This window comes from Saccopteryx leptura, chromosome 11 (genome assembly GCF_036850995.1).
Source record: "Saccopteryx leptura isolate mSacLep1 chromosome 11, mSacLep1_pri_phased_curated, whole genome shotgun sequence".
NCBI lineage: Eukaryota > Metazoa > Chordata > Mammalia > Chiroptera > Emballonuridae > Saccopteryx > Saccopteryx leptura.
In genome coordinates, this window is record NC_089513.1 from 10,409,434 (window position 1) to 10,432,512 (window position 23,079).

Sequence of the window (23,079 nt, forward strand, 5' to 3'; positions counted from 1 at the left end):
GGGTTCGTGAAGAATGTGATAAATAACCACCCAAACACAACTGAAACATAACCAGTTTCTGATAACAACTATTTTATCATTTTCAACCCAGAATGAAGCAATGTAAGTGTGTGAGTGTGTGTTTTAATTGCCATCAACTTGTCAAATACTTGTGTTAAAATAGAGGCTTATCTCTAAACATGGTAGGTAGAAGCGATGAGTAAATTAAAAAAGACCTAAAATGAAGATATTTGAAGTTCAATGCAGGTGGCAAACATTCCAGATCCCTGGACCAAGCTACCGGGAACACAGACATGCCAGTGATTGCGGTCACACACTGCTCCGTCTCCACGGTGCTGGAGAGCCCGGAAGGACTCTGCTCTGGGAAACCTGACACTCTCTAGAACCTCAAGGCAGCACCAACCGCCCAATGACACTGAGACAAATGCTCAATTTAACAGAGCTCAATTTGTCAGTATAGCAAAATGTTTAACCACCAATATAATTTAGTACAAACAAGGTCACACTGCTAGCAAAGCAGTATGAGAAACAATAAAATTAAGGCATAGAAAGGTCAGTTACATTTCTTAAATTTAAAGTGGCAAAAAGTTGTTGTCTTCATTGACGTCAAGAGGCATTTTTATTAAATATAATTCTGCACTGCAAATAACAGCAACCTTAGTACTAACACCATTTGCGACATCTCAGTGGAGACACAGTTAATAGAAGCCAAATACTGATATGAGAGAGGTAAATAATCCATTAGAATTATTAGTGACATGATCAGAGAAGAACCTATGAAAACTATCAAAAATTACTAATTTTTGCCTCTTCTCTCTTTTGAAAACTAACTTGAAGCGTTCCAATGCCACTAAAGGAAAAACAAACAGTGGTTGTTCCAAGAACAATGTTTTCCCTCCGAAACTGCTGACCTGTGTGTAGACATCAGCATGCCATCTTCCAGATTTAGAATGCTGCTGCAAACACCAATGCAAAGCCCCTGTGAAAATAGCTCATTTGTTTAAAGTCCGAATTTGCAACAGGAAGAAAAATAAAAGGGATATGTGGTTAAGAGAACAAGTCTCAGAACTCCTACCTGTAACAAAGTCATTGTATTTAAAAAACTTGCTCCCTGAATATCTACCCTAACCCTGTAATCTAAGTGATCATTCCTTAAGACGTCAGTAAAAACACAAAAGTAAATTATCCTTTGGGACCTAACATATTCCTTGTGAAACATACACTAGAGATGAGTACTAATTCCTTGAAAATGTAAATAAAAATAAGCTATTAGATAAATGGCATGGTCTCAAAACTACGTGCTAACTGTATGAACATAAAAACTACATTAGTGCTTTCTGAAGTATGAGTTCTTAGAATATAGAATTCCAATTCCTAGTGTGAAATGTGTATGTGCATGCTTATGTACACTTGCACACTTATTACTCTGAAAACTTAGCAAGAAAGTCTTCATTGGATGATGGGGGTGGAGAACAGAAATCTCACAGTAGGATGTGGTGAAAGAGAAATAGGTGGCCAGCACAGTTCTGTGCGACGGGAGGTACAGCAGTTGCGTCACCAGCCGCCCAGCCCCACGCACCTGGTCCTACTGGCTGAGCCCTCGCGTGCTTAAAGCAACAGAAGCCAAACGGAAACCCTGGCTGCAGCAACACTCTATTTGTTGATGTAGGGACTGGTGAAACTGATACATTCATTCTCATTGTCAACCCAAATCGTGCACTCGTATTTGTGCCTTTCCTACGTCTTTGCTATACTTCCACAAGAAGGCTTTCAACAGGCTATATGAGGGGGTGTTAGACCCTGTGTCCCTCCCCAGTTCCAGAAGCAGACAGTTGATTCCCCAGGAGAAACCGAACCAGAGAGTTCTGGGCTCAAAGACACCAGGCATCACAGAAAATCCTGTTCTGCAAACAAGGAGCCTTGAGGTTGCAGATCTCTTCCCCGTTTGGCCCCCTGAATCCCGGCATGGGCTGCCCAGGTAGGAGGCCAGAGGACGCCCCCCCAGCAAAGCCAACACGCCCTACAGAAAAGATGCACAGATGCTGTGTTTGGAAGTGTCCCAATGAAACCACACAGCTCACCCCTGACATCCCTCGCGATGAAGCTGTATGGTGGAGAAGCCCTGCCCACGGTCCCAGCACACAGTCCACTCGTCAGTAACTCACCAGGAACTAGGAACAGAGAGCAAATGATCCCCAAGTATTAACTCAGTGTCTAACATAAAAGTCACACACCTTTACAAGCATGGAAAAAAAAATCAAGACAGTGCAAGAAGGAAATAAATGAATGAATGAAATGTTCTCAAGAGAGAAAAAAGGCACCCATGGGGGGGGGGGACCCAGAATGTTACTAAAATGCAAATAAATTAAAACAGACAAGAATGAGCTCTTGAAAAATAAGGACAGCAGAAATTCAGCAAGGTTAAGACAAAGGAAAGAAAACCTGTCAGGAAGGAGGTAGGGCCTTAAGACAAGAGATAGGAAAATGAGCGAGTCAGAGGGCACTCCGAGGTCCCGCCTACCTAAGGGGACTCCATCTGGGTATCTGCTTATTTAGTCCACAAGTGCTGGCTCCTTTGGGCACATCTTATCCCCTCCCCCCACTGCATAAATATGCAAGCACTTTTATTTTCTTTTTGTTTAGATTTTAATTTATGGATTAGTATGAAATATACAAATAGAAAATAGGAATGACCATCCAAGTATCAGTTAGTCACCTCTTCCAAATATTAATATTTGTGTCATATGTGCTGTTAATTTCTTTCATGTTACTATTCTTTTTTTTTTTTTTTTTTGTATTTTTCTGAAGTTGGAAACAGGGAGGCAGTCAGACAGATTCCCGCATGCGCCCGACCGTGATCCACCCAGCATGCCCACCAGGGGACGATGCTCTGCCCATCTGGGGTGTTGCTCTGTCGCAACCAGAGCCATTCTAGCGCATGAGGCAGAGGCCACAGAGCCATCCTCAGTGCCCGGGCCATCTTTGCTCCAATGGAGCCTTGGCTGTGGGAGGGGAAGAGAGAGACAGAGAGGAAGGAGAGGGGGAGGGGTGGAGAAGCAGATGGGCACTTCTCCTGTGTGCCTTGGCCGCAAATCGAACCCAGGACTCCTGCACGCCAGGCCGACACTTTACCACTGAGCCAACCGGCCAGGGCCTTTTTAAATTTTTTTTAAGAAAGAAACATCACAAATATAGTTGAAATCCTCTTCAAACCATTCCCTAAATCCATCCCCTAACTGCCTCCCAGAAGGTAACGGTGAGCCAGGATTCGGCATTTAACATCTCCACCCACCTAACGTCTAAAATGAGAGCACAGGTGTGGGTGAATTCTAAGGCCCCTTTCTGTTCTAAGACACCAGGATTCAATTGTAGGAGACAAAGTTCTTGATGTTCTGTAATGGAAGCACAGAAGCCTACCCTGCTGTGAAACACACCAAAATATTTCAAAGTAGTTTCAAACCTTAAAAACAGACTGAGTCATCATGTGACCCTCTGGCAAAAAAAAAAAAAAAAAAAAAAAAAAATCGCAGTAAGTTTGTGATCGTAGTGTCAGTAAACATCAGCAATGCACAGGGCATAGGGAAGCCCAACTTCAAGAATTTAGCCGGCCTTCTGACTGCCTCTGTCCCTAATCTAATGAAGGGCCACACTGTCCCAGTCATCCCATCTTCTCCTCTAGCAGGTCGTCAGAGCAAAAGGATTTAGGAATATTTGTAATGCCAGTGTTACTTAAAAACATCTGTGATGATGCAAGAAAGTTATCTGCATTCAATCTCGACCTATGAGTACATGTTGTTATTTTCTGGGTGATAAAATGGGAAGTACACCGAAGCCCTTCTGGGTACTCACGTAGAGGGTCACCTCAGGGAGGACACTGGCCCGAGGATCGATGCTGGGAGCCAAATGGGGTGGGGCGCTGTGTTTACAGAATCCCACCTTTACTTGAGAGAACAACTGACAGACTTGTGTTTAGACTTGGGTGCTGGGAAGACATCTTCTCCACCATGAAGGGAGAAGGTCAGTTCAGGAAAAACAACTGACAGGGTTTGCTGCCAAAGGACAGCCTTCTAGCTTTCAACTGGAAATCAAACTTTTGGAATCTGAGTTTCCATCAGGAGCCTGACAACATTCCAACACATAAATATGTTTCTGATGAGAGGAGAGGTGATATTAACAACTGTGATTTCTTAAAACTGCATAAGGAAATGTGTTAACATTTAGAATATCTGTCGTACCCAACGAACCAGTCTTTTCTAAATGACCAATACCTAACGTAGTAAGATGGTACACAGGCCAAGACCCACTACTCAAAGTGCAAGAAAACCAGTGGGTCCTAATGTAAAACAATGTTACAAGTTCGCTCATACGGTTTTTGATTCCACTTTGGAACTAAAGTTGAAGACATGATTGCTTGTCAAGTGTTGGGATAGTATCACAAGAATATTCACAATGATCAGGATACTCTTCCCTTTTCCTACCTATCTGTATAACTTTATAATAAACACTTACTGAATTATTCCTCCTGGGTGTTTAAAAACCTTACACACATAATCACAATGATTAATTACCATAGTTTAACCTCTGATCACTATCAGTCATTTAAGAACAAATGAACAATTCATTATTTAAGTTATATTCTTCTGTAGTATTTTACAACAAATATGTATGTTTCAAAGGCTTCATTTAACACAGAATCAAGACTGATCATTGCTCCAAAAAAAGGAAAAGGAAATAAATAGGGTAAATTCTTAAATGTGTTTTAGATACATATAAATAAAGTCCCTTTTCTCTAGTGACAAAAGGATAGACCCTGTTCTTTAACATGTGACTCTTAAAATCTACACACTAATCACCTATATAACCTAGAAAGTGTAAACTAGATTTATACCTTAGTCTTTAAATTTTTAAGGAAATGTCTTTTCATGGAAAAACCCTGACCTTTTGTAAATTTCAAAAGAAATAACTGAGTCTGACCAAACCCCTGTTGTCTGGCCGTCTCACAGCCAAAGGTCATTAACTTTACACTGGCCCACTGGTAAACTGGTTAAGAAAAAGGAGTGATTTTAAAGAGAAACGTTCTTCTCAGACAAATCTATCCTATGAATGATTATCATAAGCCATTCATTTTAAAGGCCAAAACCTTGAAAAATATTTCAGAAGGAGAATGGAGAATGCCTTCACTAAAAAGGTCCTATTATCCTGCCCTCTGAAAGAGAAACTTACGCAGCAAAGCTTTGTAAGTCAGAATACTGGAGACACGGCCAGAGGCTGGCACCCCCTTCCCTGCCCCAGCGCGCCACGCCTGCCGCGCTCACCTCTGCAGTTCGCTGAGCCCCCTGGCAGATGGGAGACTGGGGTTCTGCCTTAGGAAGTTCTGTTTTAAGTTGAGATGTGTGAGGTCTTGGCTATAGAAGAGGTTGGCAGGCAGGTGCTCCAGGCTGCAACAGGAGAGGTCCACTGAGCTAATACGCTGGGATGCGACCTGGAAGGAATGAGAACACAGTTCCATTTTAACTCCAGCCGTTTATCCAATCACTGCTTCCCAAGGGTAGAAGGAAGATAAGCCCATTTGGGAACACAGACGCACAATGTAAGTAGCAGTATTAGTCCAAACGTAGACCAACAATGTCATTACTTAGTATAGAGCTGACTCAAGTATATACTGTAAAAGCAGAAAACAGTGTCCCTGCCTGGAAGGTACTTCTAGTAACCGAGTACAGGGGCAGGTTACAAAGAGCACAGATTGTCCTATCAAGTTCAGTGCTGTTGGGAACCACCTCCAACTGCAGGGGTGATGTTCCTGAAAACATCCATGGTAAAGAATTCAGCACTAAATAATCCAAGACTTTGGAGTCAATACAGGGCTGGGAGACAGAAACCAAGATCCAGACTGAACCTTTGAAAGTCCTTGTATATTTTGATTTAAAAACAGCACAAATAAAGAAAAGCACCATCAGTGGTCTTGTACGCAATCTTTAATAACAACGGTAGCACATAATCAGATTCCATCACCGGATCAGTTGTAAACCTCTGGTTGTCTCTCCCACGAAGTTTCTGGAAGATGCTTCAAAAGCCGCTGAGCTCTGCTTCATGTAGGTATTTGAAGTAAAATTCATTTTATGTCTAAATGTTTTATCCACATGCTGTTTAAATGAGCCCTGCCAGGGCGAGAGTCCGCGGGTTAAAGACCACCAGCAGGCCGGAGTTGGGAACACAGTCGGTGACCTGTCCTCTCAAATGCTCTCTCCAGTATTCCGGGTCACGGGGCAGCTCAGGCCACGGTGCCTGGCTCCCGCTCCACTTACACACACCTTGGCACCTTCTCTCCTGACAGAGGCCGTGGGAACGTTGTTCTAAGATCTGGCTGATGCCCCCTCATGCTTTTATCTTCACCAAAGCTTTATCTGCGATCAGTTTGATGTCCTTGTCTATTACCAAACTCGGCTTTCTCTTTCCTAATCACAGAAGGTGGCAGAACACAGTCCTCAGGAGCGTGACTCTGGTGCAGTCAGTGTGTGGATCCCAGCCCACTCTCCACTCGGGCTGAGGGGACGACGTTCTCGTCAGCACAATGGACATCAAGGTGACACCTGCTTCTACATGCCCAGCACAGAACAAGCACTCAGTGAATGCAGATGGCTATTCCCCTTATGACAGCCACTTCCAACAGAGTGGTTCACAACTCACATCTACTGCCCTCCAGATTCTCCCGAAGGTGACGAGGTACTCAGAATTAAATCTGCATAAAACACAGTCTGCTGATGACATGTTTGAGGTTACAAAGAAATGACTGTGCACATGTGACCGCTAAGGAGATGTTGGTGTGAAAGGGCCTGGCAGGGCCTACCTTGGAGGATTTTACAAAGGAAGTTGGAGTTTGCATTGCAACGAGTTCATCTTTCTTTTAATTTTCACTATGCAATAAGAAAAAGAAAATCCCAGAGTGAAATCATCCAAATAATCCAGAAGATGTGACATCAGCCAGAATGCAATGGGCCCAAAAGGCAGATGTGAACGTGCCACAAGTACACAGGGTTCCCTGGCAGGAACCTGTCCATAGGAAGTGAGGTTGCAAGCTGCTCCTGGTAAAATCACTCAATCAAAAATGCATGTTAAGCGTGTTGTGCCAGACCTTCTATTTCCTGAGGAGCAGCAGTTCGAGACAGACCCAGGTTCTGCTCTGAAGGAGCACTCCTCCTGAGAAAGGGGGCAGTTATGATACCATGCATGATGGTGTCAAAGGGGCATGATCTAAGCAGTCAAGAAAGGGCTCCCAGAGGGCTTGATATCTAAGCTCAGATTTGAAACTCAAAGTGGAAAGATGTGTTTTTAATCTGCCTCAAATCCTTTCCTCACGTCCACCTTCCTGTAACGTTCCTTCAAATGCATGCGATCCTGCCGAGGGCTGAAAACGAAGTATGCTGACCCTCTGGCTACAGGCGTAGGCACTCATTTGTGACGTGAGCAGTCAGAGCACCCCACCTGCCAAACCCCCAGATGGACCCAGTGGGAACTGGCACGTGACCCAAGCTGGGCTGATCAAAGGCCTTCCCTGGGATATGGATAGTCTGAAGCCAGGAGACAGGGAGGAAGCTGCAATGGAAATGAATAAACTAGATACATATGCACCAACCTGAATTGATAAAAAGGCAAGCTGCAGAATATTATATATAGTATAATACTATGTATGAAAAACATTTCTAACACACACACACACACACAACTCCACATATTCTGTATGGATAGTTATATGGACAATAAAACTATAAACTATCCATTGGTCATAGACCAAATTAATAATAACGATCTAGATAGGCAGGGAGGGAAATGAAATTAGGAATGAGAAGGTAAAAGACCGAGAGTTTACCGTCATGTTTATTTCCCCCATAAGAAAACCCAAAGCAGCCCTGGCCAGTTGGCTCAGTGGTAAAGTGTCCACCTGGCGTGTAGAAGTCCCGGGTTCAATTCCCAGTCAGGGCACACAGGAGAAGCACCCATCTGCTTCTCCACCCCTTCCCCTCTCCTTCCTCTCTGTCTCTGGTTTCCCTCCCTCAGCCAAGGCTCCATTGGAACAAAGTTGGCCCAGGTGCTGAGGACTGCTCCAAGCCTCCGCCTCAGGCGCTAAAATGGCTCCAGTTACAAAGGCAAAGGAGCAACGTCCCAGATGAGCAGAGCATCGCCCCCTGGTGGGCATGCTGGGTGGATCCTGGTCGTGCGCATGCGGGAGTCTGTCTGACTGCCTCCCTGCTTCTAACTTTGGGAAAAAAATAAAGAAAGAAAAGAAAACAAGAAGCTAGGAAGGAACTATGTCAGTATGCTGACAGCCAGGGAGGCAGGTACATGGACACTAATATCCTTGTCTGCGTATGTTTAATTAGAAAAAAAAATACTGTAATTACAAGAAAACTGTCAGTAAGAAAGGGGGAAACTGAGAAAGAGCACGGAGAGGTTAGGGTAAGGGGATGACCTGTGACAGGGTCAGGAAGGCAGGGCTGGGGGAAGGCAGCAGGTCCCACGGAGCTGGGGAGGTCCTGCAAAGACCGGCTTTCCATATCAGCAAATGAGGAGTGTGGACCGGGGCGGAGAAGGGTCCCAGCCCCGAGACTCCTGAGGATTTCTGCCTATTTCGCTAGGTGGCTGGTCTGCCCTTCGGAATGTGTGTGCTGGGAGGGGCCACTGCCTCGCTTCCGACACTGCCCTCCCCCGCCGGGACTCTCCCCCGCCTCCCCGCCCGCGACCCACCCAGGAAACCCTTCCACGCGGAGATGACTTTGGGAAGGACAAATTCTCCTCCAACTGAGCATCACACTAAATGCTCTCTTTGGACAAGGAAAGTTAACAGTTACATGTCAGGTTGGATTGGATTCCTCTCCTCATTCTGGACCACAGGCTGCTCCTGCTGGAATCCAGAAGTGGGGGGCGCCCCATTAACAGGGGACAACAAGGGCAACCTGTGGGAGTCGGGAGAACCCGGACGGAGACTGAAGGCTGTCAGCTGACGGGAGGGGCACAACAAGGAGGCTGAAGGCTCCTGCCCAGACCTTCCGGGCACGTGGGCTCCGCCCCCAAGAGCACTGGCTTGATGTCACCTGAGAAACGACCAGCGCGTGGCCCGCAGAGCACCTCCTAAAACTAAGATCCTTCTCACAGTAAGGCAGACCTAAGAAAGTGACAAACACATCACAAAGTTACTTGTCCACACCCCACAGCAAGTAGCCTTTTATCACTCGAGCTTTTGTTTTCAAGTAGAAGTTTTCAAGATAACAATAAAAGCTAACATCTAGGGGATGTTTCACTTGTGAGAGGGACATTAATCTTCACAACCACTCTGTGTAGTAAGGACTTCTCATTTCAAAAGGGGAGGTTGACCTGAGTGAGTCACACAGGATGCCCAAGTCCCACAAAAACAGAAGCAGAACTCAAGTCTGAACAAGAGCCTGCACTATGAACACGAGGCCATCAAGTCAGGACCCATAAAGAGTTCAGACCTTGCTCGGAGGGAGGCTCCTCTACGATGAAACAATAACATAACCCCTCAGAGCAGAGCAAAGACAACGAGACGTCCTGCTCAGGATAAGCGTAAGAAGCAGGAATGAACACAGCTCGTGATGAAGATGGCCATGATGGACAGGCGTCTCCCGGACAGAAGTAGACTATCTGACCACACACAGACTTCAGGGACTGGGTGAAGTCTCCTGGCGGTGGGGGGGTAGGGGCGGGGGGGACCGTTCCTGGACGTCCTGGCTGGGCCGTTCCTGTCTCACACAGCGTGTCCACCTGGGCAGTGACGGTGCTACCTGGTGAGCACCTAATTAAATTTTAAAAGGTGACAAGAAAATTTTAAAAGGAGGCTACAGAAAATTTGGCAAGGAAATTAAAGAAACAGGCACAGGCAGAAATCATCTCAAATCTTTGTTACAGAAAGGAACTTCTGGACCTCACACTAGAATATAAAGTCCTTTTGGCAAAAGCTGCTATACTTCTACCACACCCCCAAACATCTAGGTGGTGGGAGACAAAGTTAAGGCCCACGCAGCTCGACGTGCAGGAGAAAGGGCACAGGTGTAGCAATGTGTTCTCATTTAAGAATGCAGGTGAGGCTCTGCAGACCAAGGGTCCCAAGACCAACGACTACAGCCGCCCGCCACAGAAAGCTGCTAGAAGAGAAGGACCCCAGTGCAGGCCGCTGCTCCTGCCACTGAGCAGTGACACAGGGCACGCTCACTCAGACAGAGGAGGGACACGCCACGCCTATGCAGCCCATGAACCATCGGTGAACTACACATGGGGGGTTAAGTTCACAGTGACTGTGGCTTGGGGAGATCAGCGCTGGTCTGTACTAACAACAAACCATGTTTAAGGCCGATTGGAGTCAATAAACTAATTGGGCTGTTTCTTTTCTTCCCTTATGAACCTACACACGCTGGGAGATACATGAAAGTGAACATGAATCCCAACCACCTGTTCAGCTTGTCTTCTTTCCAAGTGACTTGTAAACATGTCTGAAAAAAGTTCATTCAGCTCTCAAAATATTTTTTTACCCCATGGAACCCTGTGGGGTAAAAATAAAAACAGTAACGCCAACAATGAACTTCCCAGGTTACCTACCGGGCTTCCCATGTTGGTAACACGCTCCTCGGATCAGTGCTTCCCTCAGTGGTTTCTTTGCCCACTTTGAGAACATTTATGCTAAAAACAGTCTCTTCTTTGCCTCTGGCTGAGCTGCATTCCTAACCCAACATCTGTCCCATCCCTGACCTGCCCCCACCATGCCTTCCAGACGAGCATCTCCCCTTGTGGCAGGGCTGGACTCCGCGCTACACCCATCATTCTGCACGCTCACCAGGGGGACACTCAGCTTTCAGTCACAAGGGCAGGTGCGGATAACCTGCACAGGATTTTTTTTTGTCCCCACTCTCCTTAAGTGGTATTTATCCTTATTATGTGTATGACATGTTCAAATTAAGCAAAAACTAAGCAGTTGAAAAAGCACAGATAACTCTGCTGTGTGCAGTCGAGGGCTGTCGTAAACGGGCGTCGTGAGTCATGGACTGCTCTGGCCTGCCTTCCAGGGCACAGGGCACTCTCTGGGGAGCTTGCGAGACTCCTGTGAAAAACTCTTGACCCCACGGCTTTGGCAAGGCAAGGCGCAAGGAAATAGAAAGTTTATCCACCTTTATTAGCTACGCATTCTAACAATGCATGTTCCAGCTCACCTTCCTCAAGCTCTCGCCACCTGAGCTACCCACCCAGCCAGGGCCTAAAGAAAGTTCTACTCTAATTTATATCCAACAAAAATTTCCAATTTTAGTAAAATTTAAATTCTCACCGCTCCACAAGCCATCACTTCTTAAAAAAAAATCTACAAATCTAAGAAATGCCTTCACTTGACCCAGCTCTTTTCACAATGACATCTCATCTCTTCATCCTTTCCTAATTACCATTTTATAAAATCTAACAACAGGTGTAGAAGAGCTTCCTATAAAATGACATACATTAATAATCTAATAGGATCCTAGCAAGCTGCCAATTTGGGACTTGGTTGAGCCCTACCTGAAGCTCAAGACCCGTACCACTTCTTTGCCTTAAATGATGGGGGGGGGGACCCCACCAAGGAATGAAACACACCAGTTTACACACCATTCTAAAGCACTGGAGGTAAGGACACAGCTAAGGACCACAGGCAAACAGCAGGAAGCTCTGGCATCAGTAGGCAAAAACAAGAGGGCACAGCATTCGGGGAGCACCCTGAGCTCTCCGGGGAGAGGGGAAGGGACACAGATGGGTGACTCTCTCGACACAGATTGATCATTTGCCTTTAGAATGCTGGCACTGCGCTTGGTGCTGGAGAGATGCACTCCTGGTCTTCAAAGCCCGGGCTCTGGGGGACACAGACAGCACCCAGCTGTGCCTGGGGACGGCACCAGCATGGGAGTCCCCTCTCTTGACGAGAGGAGCATGCATTCCCAGGTACTTGTGCAGAGACCAGCACATCCCCAGGAGGTATGGGCAGAGCCAGTAGCATCTGGCCAGGGAGCCCTGTGTGCAGCCTCCAGTGGCCACGGAGGCCTGGCCCCTGGCTCCCGAGAGCCAGCTCCGGGCCAGCACCGACCGCACTCCAGAACCATCAGCTGGGTCACTCGGACAGTTATTTCCCCACCACACACAAAAGCCCCATTGTGTTTCTCAGTGACAACAGAAAAACAGAGCTCCCGCCTTGGGTGGAGATCACATCTAAACTCAGAGTTCCTTCCTCATTTCCTTATTAGCAAAATATGTGTAAGCAAACTCTTTAGAAAGTGGCTACCTGAGAATGTCCCTGAGATCTGTCATGCAGCATTCCCTGAAGGCGGCACCTCCTTGGCACAGGGGAAGGCAAGGATGGCTAACCACAAAAAACATATGCTCTAGCCTGACCTGTGGGGGCGCAGTGGATAAAGCGTTGACCTGGAACACAGGTCGTTGGTTCGAAACCCTGGGCTTGCCTGGTCAAGGCACACATGGGAGTTGATGCTTCCTGCTCCTCCCACCTTCTCTCTCTCTCTCTCTCTCTCTCTCTCTTTCTTCTCTCTAAAATGAATAAATAAAAATCTTTAAAAAATAAAACTTACACTCTAACTTTTATTAAAAGAAATAATATAAATACACACTTAAATGATTTGATCATTGGAAATAGGCCACTTGTTTTGTATCTAAAATGTAAAACCCTTAATGCTCAAGTTCCAAGTCTAACATGACAATATTGATAAGTTTAACATATAGACTTCATTGATATTTTTTTCAATTATTCCATCATTCCCTACTTTATAAAACTATAAATAAGACAAGTGGGTAAAAGAATTTAGTTCCAGAGTAGTTGTAGAAAATTTAATACTCTGGGTTATAAATGCAGAGATTTCCTGAGAAAAGTAAATATATCATGGAAACTAAACTCTTAAGGACATATATATTTTTAGGGTTGCCTAATACTCAAATTAGAATGATTTAACTTCAAAATATAACATTAACAGATAGAGAGATATGGTTAATCACATAGGCTAAGTTCCTGAGATAGAATCCTTGACCAGTTTTTGAAGAATTAGACACAGTAGGTCCCTCAACATTGAAACTAATTTAATCTGTCCTGTATGTCTCAGAAGGCATCTCAGATATCTTAAACACCTCTTGGCCATCATTTAAGATCAGTGGTCGATGTACGGGGACTTTGCCCACGTATCCGTTTGCACCATCCCCCATTCCACAGATTGCTCAAATAAAACCACTTTTTATTCTCCTGCTGAGCCACCTGGATTTTGCTGACAACTGTGAATATGACATATCTCCCTGGCATTCTCAGCAAATCTCAGTTGTCATTTGAATATTGGTTTGTTTTGTCCCTTCAGGCCATCACAAACATTAGAAGTACACTTAAAGAAAAAGAGCATGGCAATAAAACTTCTGTCTAAAGCAGGGCTGGACCCTTTCTACCTCGGTTTCCTCACCTGCAGAATGGAGAGCATAACGTCTCCTCGTGAGATAGATATTCCTTTTGTTTTAAAGCCCGGACCACTAGAGCTGTTATGAGCACCCTCCTCACTGAACTCATTGTACAGCATTGGGAACAGTGCTCAGCATATAAAAAGTTGCTAAAATGTTAGTTATTACTATTGGCATTATCATAATGCCCCTACAGGATCAATCTGCAGGCAAAATAATTTTATTAACAAAATATAAATATATCTATCAACTAGTTGGTGGGAGGGAAGAAACAAAACAAAAAGCCTTTTTACTTTGGTGTTGACCTCATGGATGAGTAACTAATTCCCCGTGGACATCACGGCTAAAGCAGGGACAATGGTCACAGACTCTGTGCTCATCAGATGGTATCTGCAAGTTTATCAAGAAACCTGAGAGCATCCAGAAGGGAGGCTAGAGAAGAGATCTGGCAACTAAATGACAAAGGAATTGTTGGAATTACCAGACGCTTCACCTGGAAATAGAGTGCTAAAGTGTGGGGGAGAGCTGGGAAATAAATCACAGTAACTGCAATGTTTAAAGGGTGTCTAACAGGAGAGGGAGTAGAATTCTCTTCTGTCACAGCAGCGCAGAAGCAACACGAGGCTCCCGGAGTCAAAACCCTAGGGACATGGACTTGAGCTCCCCACGGGAAAGAGCTGTCTCGTCTGACACCGTCTGAGACATTTCAGGAGGGAAGGGAGTCTAGGAGTCCACAGGTCCTTTCCAAATCTGAGATTCTAAGTCTCTGAACTACGATGGTGGCAACGGTTTAAACTTAAACTAAAGAACACTTTCAAAGAACTTACCAAATAGTTGTTATGGTAATTATTCCAGAAACTATTCTAGTAATATTATTATTACCTTTTTGACAACCACCTTCTGAAAATCCCCACCTTAAAGTTAAAATAACATGTTGTCACTTTAAAACATACCTGTAAGTCCTTCACTTGAAACCTAAAATGCATTTTATTAGAGATAATAATCTACAAGTAAAATCCACATGAAGAACACATTTCTTTCATTTGCTGACGACCGGACCCTAGAAGTGGAGCCCAGCAGAGTGCCTGGCACGAAGAACGGGCGGGCGGAATAAGGGCTCTCTCATTCCTCCCTTGCTCTCCCTGTCTCTCCCAGCTGGGGGGTGGGGGGTGGGGGGTGGGGAAGCAGCACCTCTGTAATCCCCACGGAGCTGGGGAAGGGAAGGGGGTGAGGAGACAGGAGGAGGAGGATGGAGAGACACGGCAAACCTTCCAGTCAGCACTGGTTCGCAGAAGCACACTTCCTTTGTTATAACAGGGTAAGCAAACTGTCTTTTTTTATTTATAGAATATTGGATTAAAAATAAAACAAGAAAATGAAATGAAACAGTTTTAAACTGAAATAACTCAGAACTGAAGAAAATAATCCCTTATTTTTTTTCTTTTAATTTAGAAAATTAAATTTACTGGGGTAACAGTGATCAACAAGAGCACATAGGTTTCAGGTAAACACTTCTATACCATTTCAACTGTTGATTGTGTCGTGTGCCCATCACCCAAAGTCAAACTGTTTTCCGTCACCATATGTTTTCCCTCTTTACTCCCCTCTCCCGGGTCACCACTTCACTTTTATCTGTGTACATAGTCTCATTTTTGTCTCCCACTTCTGTGTGAAATCATAGAGTTCCTAGCTTTCTCTGAAAGAGGAAGGACTAGCAATGTGCAAATAAGATGACACACAATTACGACTGTAAAGAGATCACTTGACTATTTCCACTTATCTAACTTCATCAAGGTTTTACGTATAACAAAAGCAAGATTTCATGCACTCCAAAATATTTCATCTTGAGCTTCAGTTCAAAACAGAAGTTTTATAACCTGGTTTTCATGTCTGTAATAAGGAAAGGCTTCATAATACGAATGCTCATGTAACAAGTCCATTATTACATTGGCAAGTTAGTTACAGTATTTGGTAACTAATATTCAACTCTCTCAAGAAAGGGACAAGGAACCACCAGGGAACAGTCTGGGTGGTGCTGTCTTACTTTATCTAGCTTCTTTTTTTCCTCTTGTTTTTCACACTTCTCAGACTTCTGGGAGATGACTGCATTTTCACACCGTATGCAGTCATGCCGTGCACACACTTGACTTCCCCTTGACACGTCCTTCCCCTCCTGTCTTTCTGCCAAGCTCCTGGCCAGCCTCCAAGATGCAGCTTGCCTCTACTTCCCTGCTGGCTCCCTGTGCTGAATGTCTCAGACACTCCATTTCCCAAACCTTCCTCCCCCAAGCCTCCAGGCAGAATTGGCACAACAGCCATCTTCTTAAGCTGGGGTGACATTTCATAAACTGAAATCCATATCACTCAGTCTTTCAGTCCTATTCCACTTCAGACTCCACCGCAGACAAGTTAGATTATCCTGGTCAGATGCCCCTTGCTTCTTCACCTAAAGAATGGGGAGGGTGTAAAGTGTGGGCTTCCCCAGAAAGCCCTGGAAAGCCCTGGATCCCTCAGCAGAACAGTACTGACCCACCATAACCAACTACGGCACACTCCCTCAAAGGCAGGTGACAAACCATGGCAACCAAAAAAAGCAGCAGGCTCCCTAAACCACACTTCCAATGAAGAGGCCAAATACATGTGACAGATGACTAAGTACTCTTTCAGGGCTCCCAGCCTCTCCAGCTCATGCTGCAAACCTACATGCTGGAAACCTCGTTCCTATGACAGCAGATCGAGCTGACTGAAGTGGTTAGTGAAGAATCCTTTGAGTAAAATCTGAACAATAAAAGAGTGTCTCTAAGCACATGAAAGCAAAAGTTCAATTGTGACTCATCACATCACTTATTTCAAGGGTGATGTTTACTCATCATTTCACGTGACCTTGAACTTGGCATGAAATGCGGCCCTGTTTTGCCTACATGATGCATTTTCAGGAAGAACCCAATATATCATGACAACCAAAAGCTCACTGCAATGGCTTTCTTTTTTTTTTTTTAAGTGGCCTAAAACTGAAGTCTTCTATTTAATACTGAAAGAAAGACTGCAAGAGACAGAACCATGGTGACACCACAGTCACCGCCAGGATGTCAGCCACCGAGCGACGAGGAGAGAGACATGTGGACAAGCTCAAGGTGCCGTGAAGCCTGGGTCTGCAGTGTCGGGCCATGGAACATGTGCGTGGCTGCCAGCCTCGGCCTCCTACATCACTGCCCTCCAACCACTTTGAGAACATGCTGGATGCTCACACTGAACAAACAGAGCCCTTTGACACTGCATATCCTAGGATGTCTACTGAATTTTTAAAGCATGTTGGGCATAAATATTTTAGGGAGGACTTGACAATCAACACCGTCATCTTCCCGAAGGAGCTCTTTCCACAGAATCCACACTAACACCCACCCAAAAACAAAAACTCTAAAGAGACTGCCTCCAGTGTTAGTTTGGCAAGAATACTAAACACTAAGATGAAGTTTAAGAACTAGTAAATATATCATATAAGGACCCATATCTTGATAGGAAATATCTAATTAATAACCTTTTATTAATCTTCCCCAAATCAAGTGAAACAAATGAAAACAAAGATGAACAAACACTTTTCTTGTAGCTAAGATACAGAAGCATAAACTGAAAATAATGTTTTGTTTTAAATTAATTACCTAATTCATTTTAATTTAAAAAAAATTAGAATTTGGGTCTTTCAGTCCTCCCACCCTGACTGGGGCAGGGATGACATTAAACATCAGAAATGAGGTATCTCTGCTGTTAGTTTTCCTGTCAGGTCCTTACCCAAATGAATGAATCCTCATCTAAATATCAGGAAGTACAGACAATCCCTTCTGTGCATGTTTCGGTTCTCAAGGAGAAAAAGAAACTATTTCCATGGTTACCCTGAGTGTGATTAAACTAGGTACCTCCACATACTGGAAGAGCAGAGGACGAGGGGAAGGGGCAGGGGAGCTGGAAGAAGTGGCCCCCGCTCGCCAGCCTCTGCCACCTCGAGTTTCCCATCAGCACATGTTCCCTGATGGAGCGAGGTTCTCGTCCTTTTCCCAGCAGCCCCACCCGACTCCCCCAGGATGCTGGACTTAAGGAAAAGACATTCTCCTGGGACTGCCCACCACGTACAAAGTTTACAGAAGAGCGTGGCCATATTTTATGTAGGATTCATATACCAAAAGGGCATTCTCTCACTTATCTCTTCTATAATATCTAAGCTCTTTAATCGACCCCATACAACTCATTTCCCCTTTAATTCACTAACCATAACAACTTCTAAAACTATTGTGAATCTGGTTTATGAGACAGGAGAAACAAAAGATGCTGCATCTAAAATCTGCTTTTACTAGAACGTTTTGCCCTTAGTCCCCCCCATTCCTGACTTCTCAGGAAATCTTCACTCTCACCAGTATCCGTCATCCATAATGCCTCTACCCCCCAGGGCTGCTGTCGTTGTTCAGAGAAGCAGACCCCTTGTTCGAATAAACTAAGCATATTTGTGTCTTTATCTGCTTAACATAAACATATACACATAATACTTGAGAAAAGACTGACCAATCAGTGATGGTGGTGGCAGTGGTGGTCATAAAATTATTTCATTTATTTATGTCTTTATGCATGGACTTTAGCCAGGCACCCTAGAGTGTGCACATGTATTTGACACAAGCCCTAGGAAGTAAGTACTATCATTATTCTCTCTACTACGTGAAAAAGCTTAACTTTGGAACCGTGGGTATAGTCACAGGCCTGGTGGATGGTAGAGCCCACGGCTGCCACACTCTTAAACACAAACTCTCCACCCCCATCCCATTCGCTTCCCCAAACATTCAGAGCCTTTCAGAAGGGAAAAGAGGTTAAGGTTCTAATTCATTCTAGTTGTTACCAGTTAACTACTAGTTAACTATTGTTATTATTAGTCAGCTAAGGCTGGTTGTTAATACAAAGTCCCCTCCTGGAAGCACTCCCCCGCACGTGTTGAGTGTGAAGTGCAAACTGTCATCTTGTGCATGTCTGTGTTTCGGAACTACCTTCTGTATACATTTCATGTATACAGTGCATTTCAGCACATGCATATCAAACGCTTTCTAACAGCACTACAGTACTCAGTGGAACGGGACACACACACCAACATCCCTCTCTCCCTGGGAAATCCTGCCATAATCCTGTTCTCCTGCTTCCCAATCCTCCGTCATCCTCCACCTTCCTATTGAGAGGTATGGATAATGGCAGCAAGAGCCTCAGTACAGGTGTAGGTACCATTACACCAAGGCGGGAAGGAGTATTAACACAGCCAATGTACAACATCTGCAATCACCAGCCACAAGGTAGAAGTCAACATTTTGACACGCCCTTGAAGAGGAATTTCATGTTCTGCTGCTCAAGCTTCCCACTCTGCTGCCTTTCCAGAAAGCTCCCGGAAGTTAAGAACTGTATTTTGCCATAGTTTCAAAGGTGAAAATATAGAGAGTCTAATGATGCTATGATTTCTGGCTGAGGCTGCAATTTACCCAGTAAGTCAAAGTGAGATCCTAGAAGCTGCTTTTTCATTCTCCATTTTCCTCATGCTCTGTGTGTAATTTATCAGTAATCCTGTCACTCGATCTCCAAAACACCTCTATCCACTTCTCTCCATTTGTTCCCTTGCCCCCTGCCCTGCCCAGCACAGGAGCCTCTCTCCTTGCCCGCCACATATCCATTCTGCACACAAAGCCAATGACAGGTGACTTTCCAAATGAAAGCTCTCTTAATGACTTGCTGTTGTGTCAATAATAAAACCCAGACTCTTGACCCTGTTCTACAACACCAGACCCCTGCCATGCCTGATTTTACCTCCCTTCCTCCCAGTTCACAACTCTCACATGGCTTCTGCCAGTGCCCAGAGAGCTCCTCCCACCAGATCTTCAAATGATCAGATTCTTTTCATTGAAGTTTCAGTTTAAAGTTCCCTCCTCAGAAGAGCTATTTCTCCTCCATCATTCTCTGTCATAGCACCTTGTAGTACAGAGCTAGGATTATTTGATGTTCTCTTTTTCATCGGTTTACTTGTTGACTATGTATGTGTCTCCCCAATGGAAGCCCTACCAAGAGAGGTGAACAGGATGTGTTCTTTGCTGTATCCCCAGGCATAAAATACACACCTGACATATAGAAGGTGCCGCATAAATGCTTGCTGACTTCTGAACAGTGACTAACCATCCGGGCAGATATTTAACATACAACACTATCAAACTTGATCCCTATTAATCTTTCTGTTAGTACTGTTTGAAGCAAAACAATCTGCTGTTGGCAAATGTGATAATTGACATACACTTTTATTTACTTATTTATCCACGTTTGTTTAAGAATTTATGCCTCTGACTTGCTCTGAAAAGAATGCCAAGCAGCTGACTAATTACATTGCATTTACTCTGAAAGATCAAAACATCTCTATAGAGGACGTCGTATAAAATGCCTGGCCAGCCTGATTAGGCGGGGGCGCAGTGAATAGAGCATCAGACTGGGACGCAGAGGACCCAGGTTCAAAACCTCGATGTCGCCGGCTTGAGCACAGGCTTATCTGGTTTGAGCAAGGCTCACCAGCTTGAGCTCAAGGTCACTGGCTCAAGCAAGGGGTCACTCAGTCTGTTGTATCCCCCTGGTCAAGGCACAAATGGGAAATCAATCAACGAACAACTAAGGTGCCACAACAAAGAATTGATGCTTCTCATCTCTCTCTCTCTCTTCCTGTCTGTCCATATCTGTTTCTCTCTCTGTCTCTGTCACACACACACACACACACACACACACAAAATGCCTGGCCAATACTCCTCAAACTGTCAAGGTCAAAAAAAAAAGAAAAAAAACTGTCAAGGTCATGAAATCATAAAAACTGAACAACTGTCACAGACCAGAGAAGACAAAGGACACATGATAACCAAATGATGTATGGCCCTCTGGTTTAGACCCTAGAATGAAAGAAGAATGGGAAATCTAGTGAAATCCAAGTAAATTCTGGAATTTTGAGTAAGGTACTAATGTTGTTTTCTTAGTTTTAACAGATGCATCGCATGTTTGGGAAACCGGCTAAAAGGTATTTAGAAATTCTCTGCACTATCTTGGAGGCTTAGAATGCTGTACACAGAAAATTATTACAAAATAAAAAGTTCACATTCCAAAATCAACATCTCCACATACAAAGAAATGTACTGCACATTGGCCATAGTTTGCATTTTGTCTAAATAAAGCAGAGTATAAGCTGTTGACTTACTGCTTTGAACCTGAATACTTACTTAAATATAAAAGCACAATAGAATTCAATACTTATCTCCTCACATTTGCAAGTACAAGAGTAATTTTAAAACAATTAGACAGATGTACTATTGCCTCTAATATCACATTAGTTCTACATGCAAGTCTGAAGGCGACAGGCATTTTCCCATTTCCTGGGGTGGGGGTGCTACCCTGCACATTTAGGATCCCCATTGGCCTGCTGGGCTGGGAGAACTGTCTAAGTCCTTCAGCTTGAACTTTGCCCACGCTTCTACTCTGAAAGGCGCAGAAACCACTGTTCCTAAGGGTGTCCACTGTCAGAGAACAGTCTTCACCTGAGCATTCAAATGCAACCAGTATTTCAAAAAGACTTCCTAGACATTATTCTCTCCTTTTTGGTGATCTGTTTTGCAGAGTTATTCACTTGACAAATAATTACATCATATTGCAGTCTGAATCATACTGAACTTGGATAAGAAAATGGGTTAGAAATTTGAAAACATGAAAGCAAATTCCACAGTAATGCTTTTGTGCCCCAGAGAGGTTTCATCATTTCACAAGCACACTCAAAAGTGCAGCATAACTTCTACACACAATTCCACAGATGTGATATAAAAACACCCACACACACAGTACTTGTAACGCTAATATTTATTGATTATGCTATGCTGTTTTACATCACACACACACACACACACACACACACACACACACACAAGTATACTGTTTCATGGGACATGTGATCTTCTTTTTTATAGGGGACTTTATAAAATAGCCAAAATAATGAAGATGAAAAAAGAAACTAAACTGTGCAAAAGGCAGAAGTTGAAAAAGAAAACGGGGGGTTGGCATAAGACCAGACTCTCAGGAGAAGACATAGTCGGAGGCAGAGGGGAAATTTGTGACAATTCTCTGGGTATTTTGTGGTTTTGCCGTTGTCCTCACTGAGCCAGTCTTTTAAATAGTCTGAAGCTCACATTCCTTATCTATCATAGTAATGCCAGTCTACCCACCAATTTTGTTTTTTATGTATAAACAAAACCTGGCAAATAATACATAATTTTTAAAAGCTACTTTTCAGCCACGATGAGCTTTTAAAGAAACCAAAAACTGCTAACTGCTGGCAGTATCTGAACAAGCTTTTTTGAGTGTGTAACTATATTTTGGAACTGGGTAAAGCTGAAAGCAACTCTTTAGCCAACAAGAAGCTGAACAGAGGAACTCTTGGCTAAGAGCTTACCTTGGAGACTTGTCGCAGCCACCTTAAATACTCTGTGAACGTATCAAAACAGATGTAGTAAGTCTGGCTTTGGGGTCCAGAAGAGCTAAATGCTAAACAGTGCTGGTGCTTTTTCACTTCTTCTACCTATAAAAGCAAACAGAGAGGCAAAAACAAGTCAGAAAGCAGAACCATCTACACCTTGCCTTAACTACGCCTTAGCTCAGCGAGCCTGCATAGATTTGTATCTTTCCCTATAAATGTTTCTCCTGTTTCTTCAACACACATTAACTCCGTGTGAGTCTGATGCACCAGTCTGAGTCACAAGAAAACCCCAAAGAAGGAGTTTTACCTTCATTAAATTTCCCCAAATAGTGAAAGACGTCTTCCTCTTTAAAACTGAAAGACTCCCTTGCTGATCTTTCTTCATCCTCACAGTAGGATGCTGCAGTTCTTTCTTCCTCTTGGGAGGATTTTTACTTAAGAATTTTTTTTCTTCAAGTGGATTTTTACTTAAAGAACTTTTGTATTACTCTGAATCACAACCTTTTTTTTAAGAGCTCTTCAAGCATGTTAAACTGATTTTTAAAAATTTAATGTTAAATTGAGGTTAACCTAAAATAAAACACTCTGCAAGAACTTTCAGGTCCTAATAATGCAGTGATATAGTCAAATCAAATTTCCAAGCAACTTTTAAAACAAATTTCTGGCAAATTTTTATAAAAATGTGTTTTACCACCACTAAATCAAAGGGGAAAAGGGGGAAGGGGCGGTAAATAATTCAAGAAATTGAAAGAATATTTTTAAAATTAAGTTTATTTTTTTATTTATGTATAGTTGATATACCATCTTATATAGGGTATGTTAGTGTCGGGTATAAACTATAGTGATTCAACATTTTTATACCTTACAATGTGATCAACCCCCTAATTCTATTAATCACCAGTCACTGTGTAAACATAATTAATATTTTTTAAAACTCTCAAAATATCAGGCCCACAGAGCATTATAGTTGAGTTCTACCAAAGTTACAAGAACTAGATTTTTCCAAATTTGTGCAAACTCATCTACCAAACAAAAAAATGAAGAAAAATGCCCCAACCTATTCTATGAGGCCACCATAACCAAAAACAAAT

At 43.7% G+C, this 23,079-nt stretch overlaps 1 protein-coding gene across 1 annotated transcript in view; it reads right to left on the reverse strand.

Annotated features, from left to right (window-relative positions):
• The window catches only part of PHLPP1 (PH domain and leucine rich repeat protein phosphatase 1), a 201,520-nt gene that overhangs the window by 67,441 nt on the left and 111,000 nt on the right, over nucleotides 1–23,079 (reverse strand). The window contains exons 3-4 of the mRNA XM_066352344.1: nucleotides 21,965–22,090; nucleotides 5,316–5,482 (exon numbers count right to left, since the gene is read on the reverse strand). Coding sequence (XP_066208441.1) covers nucleotides 5,316–5,482; nucleotides 21,965–22,090 — 293 coding nt within the window. The remainder of the gene's footprint in view (nucleotides 1–5,315; nucleotides 5,483–21,964; nucleotides 22,091–23,079) is intronic.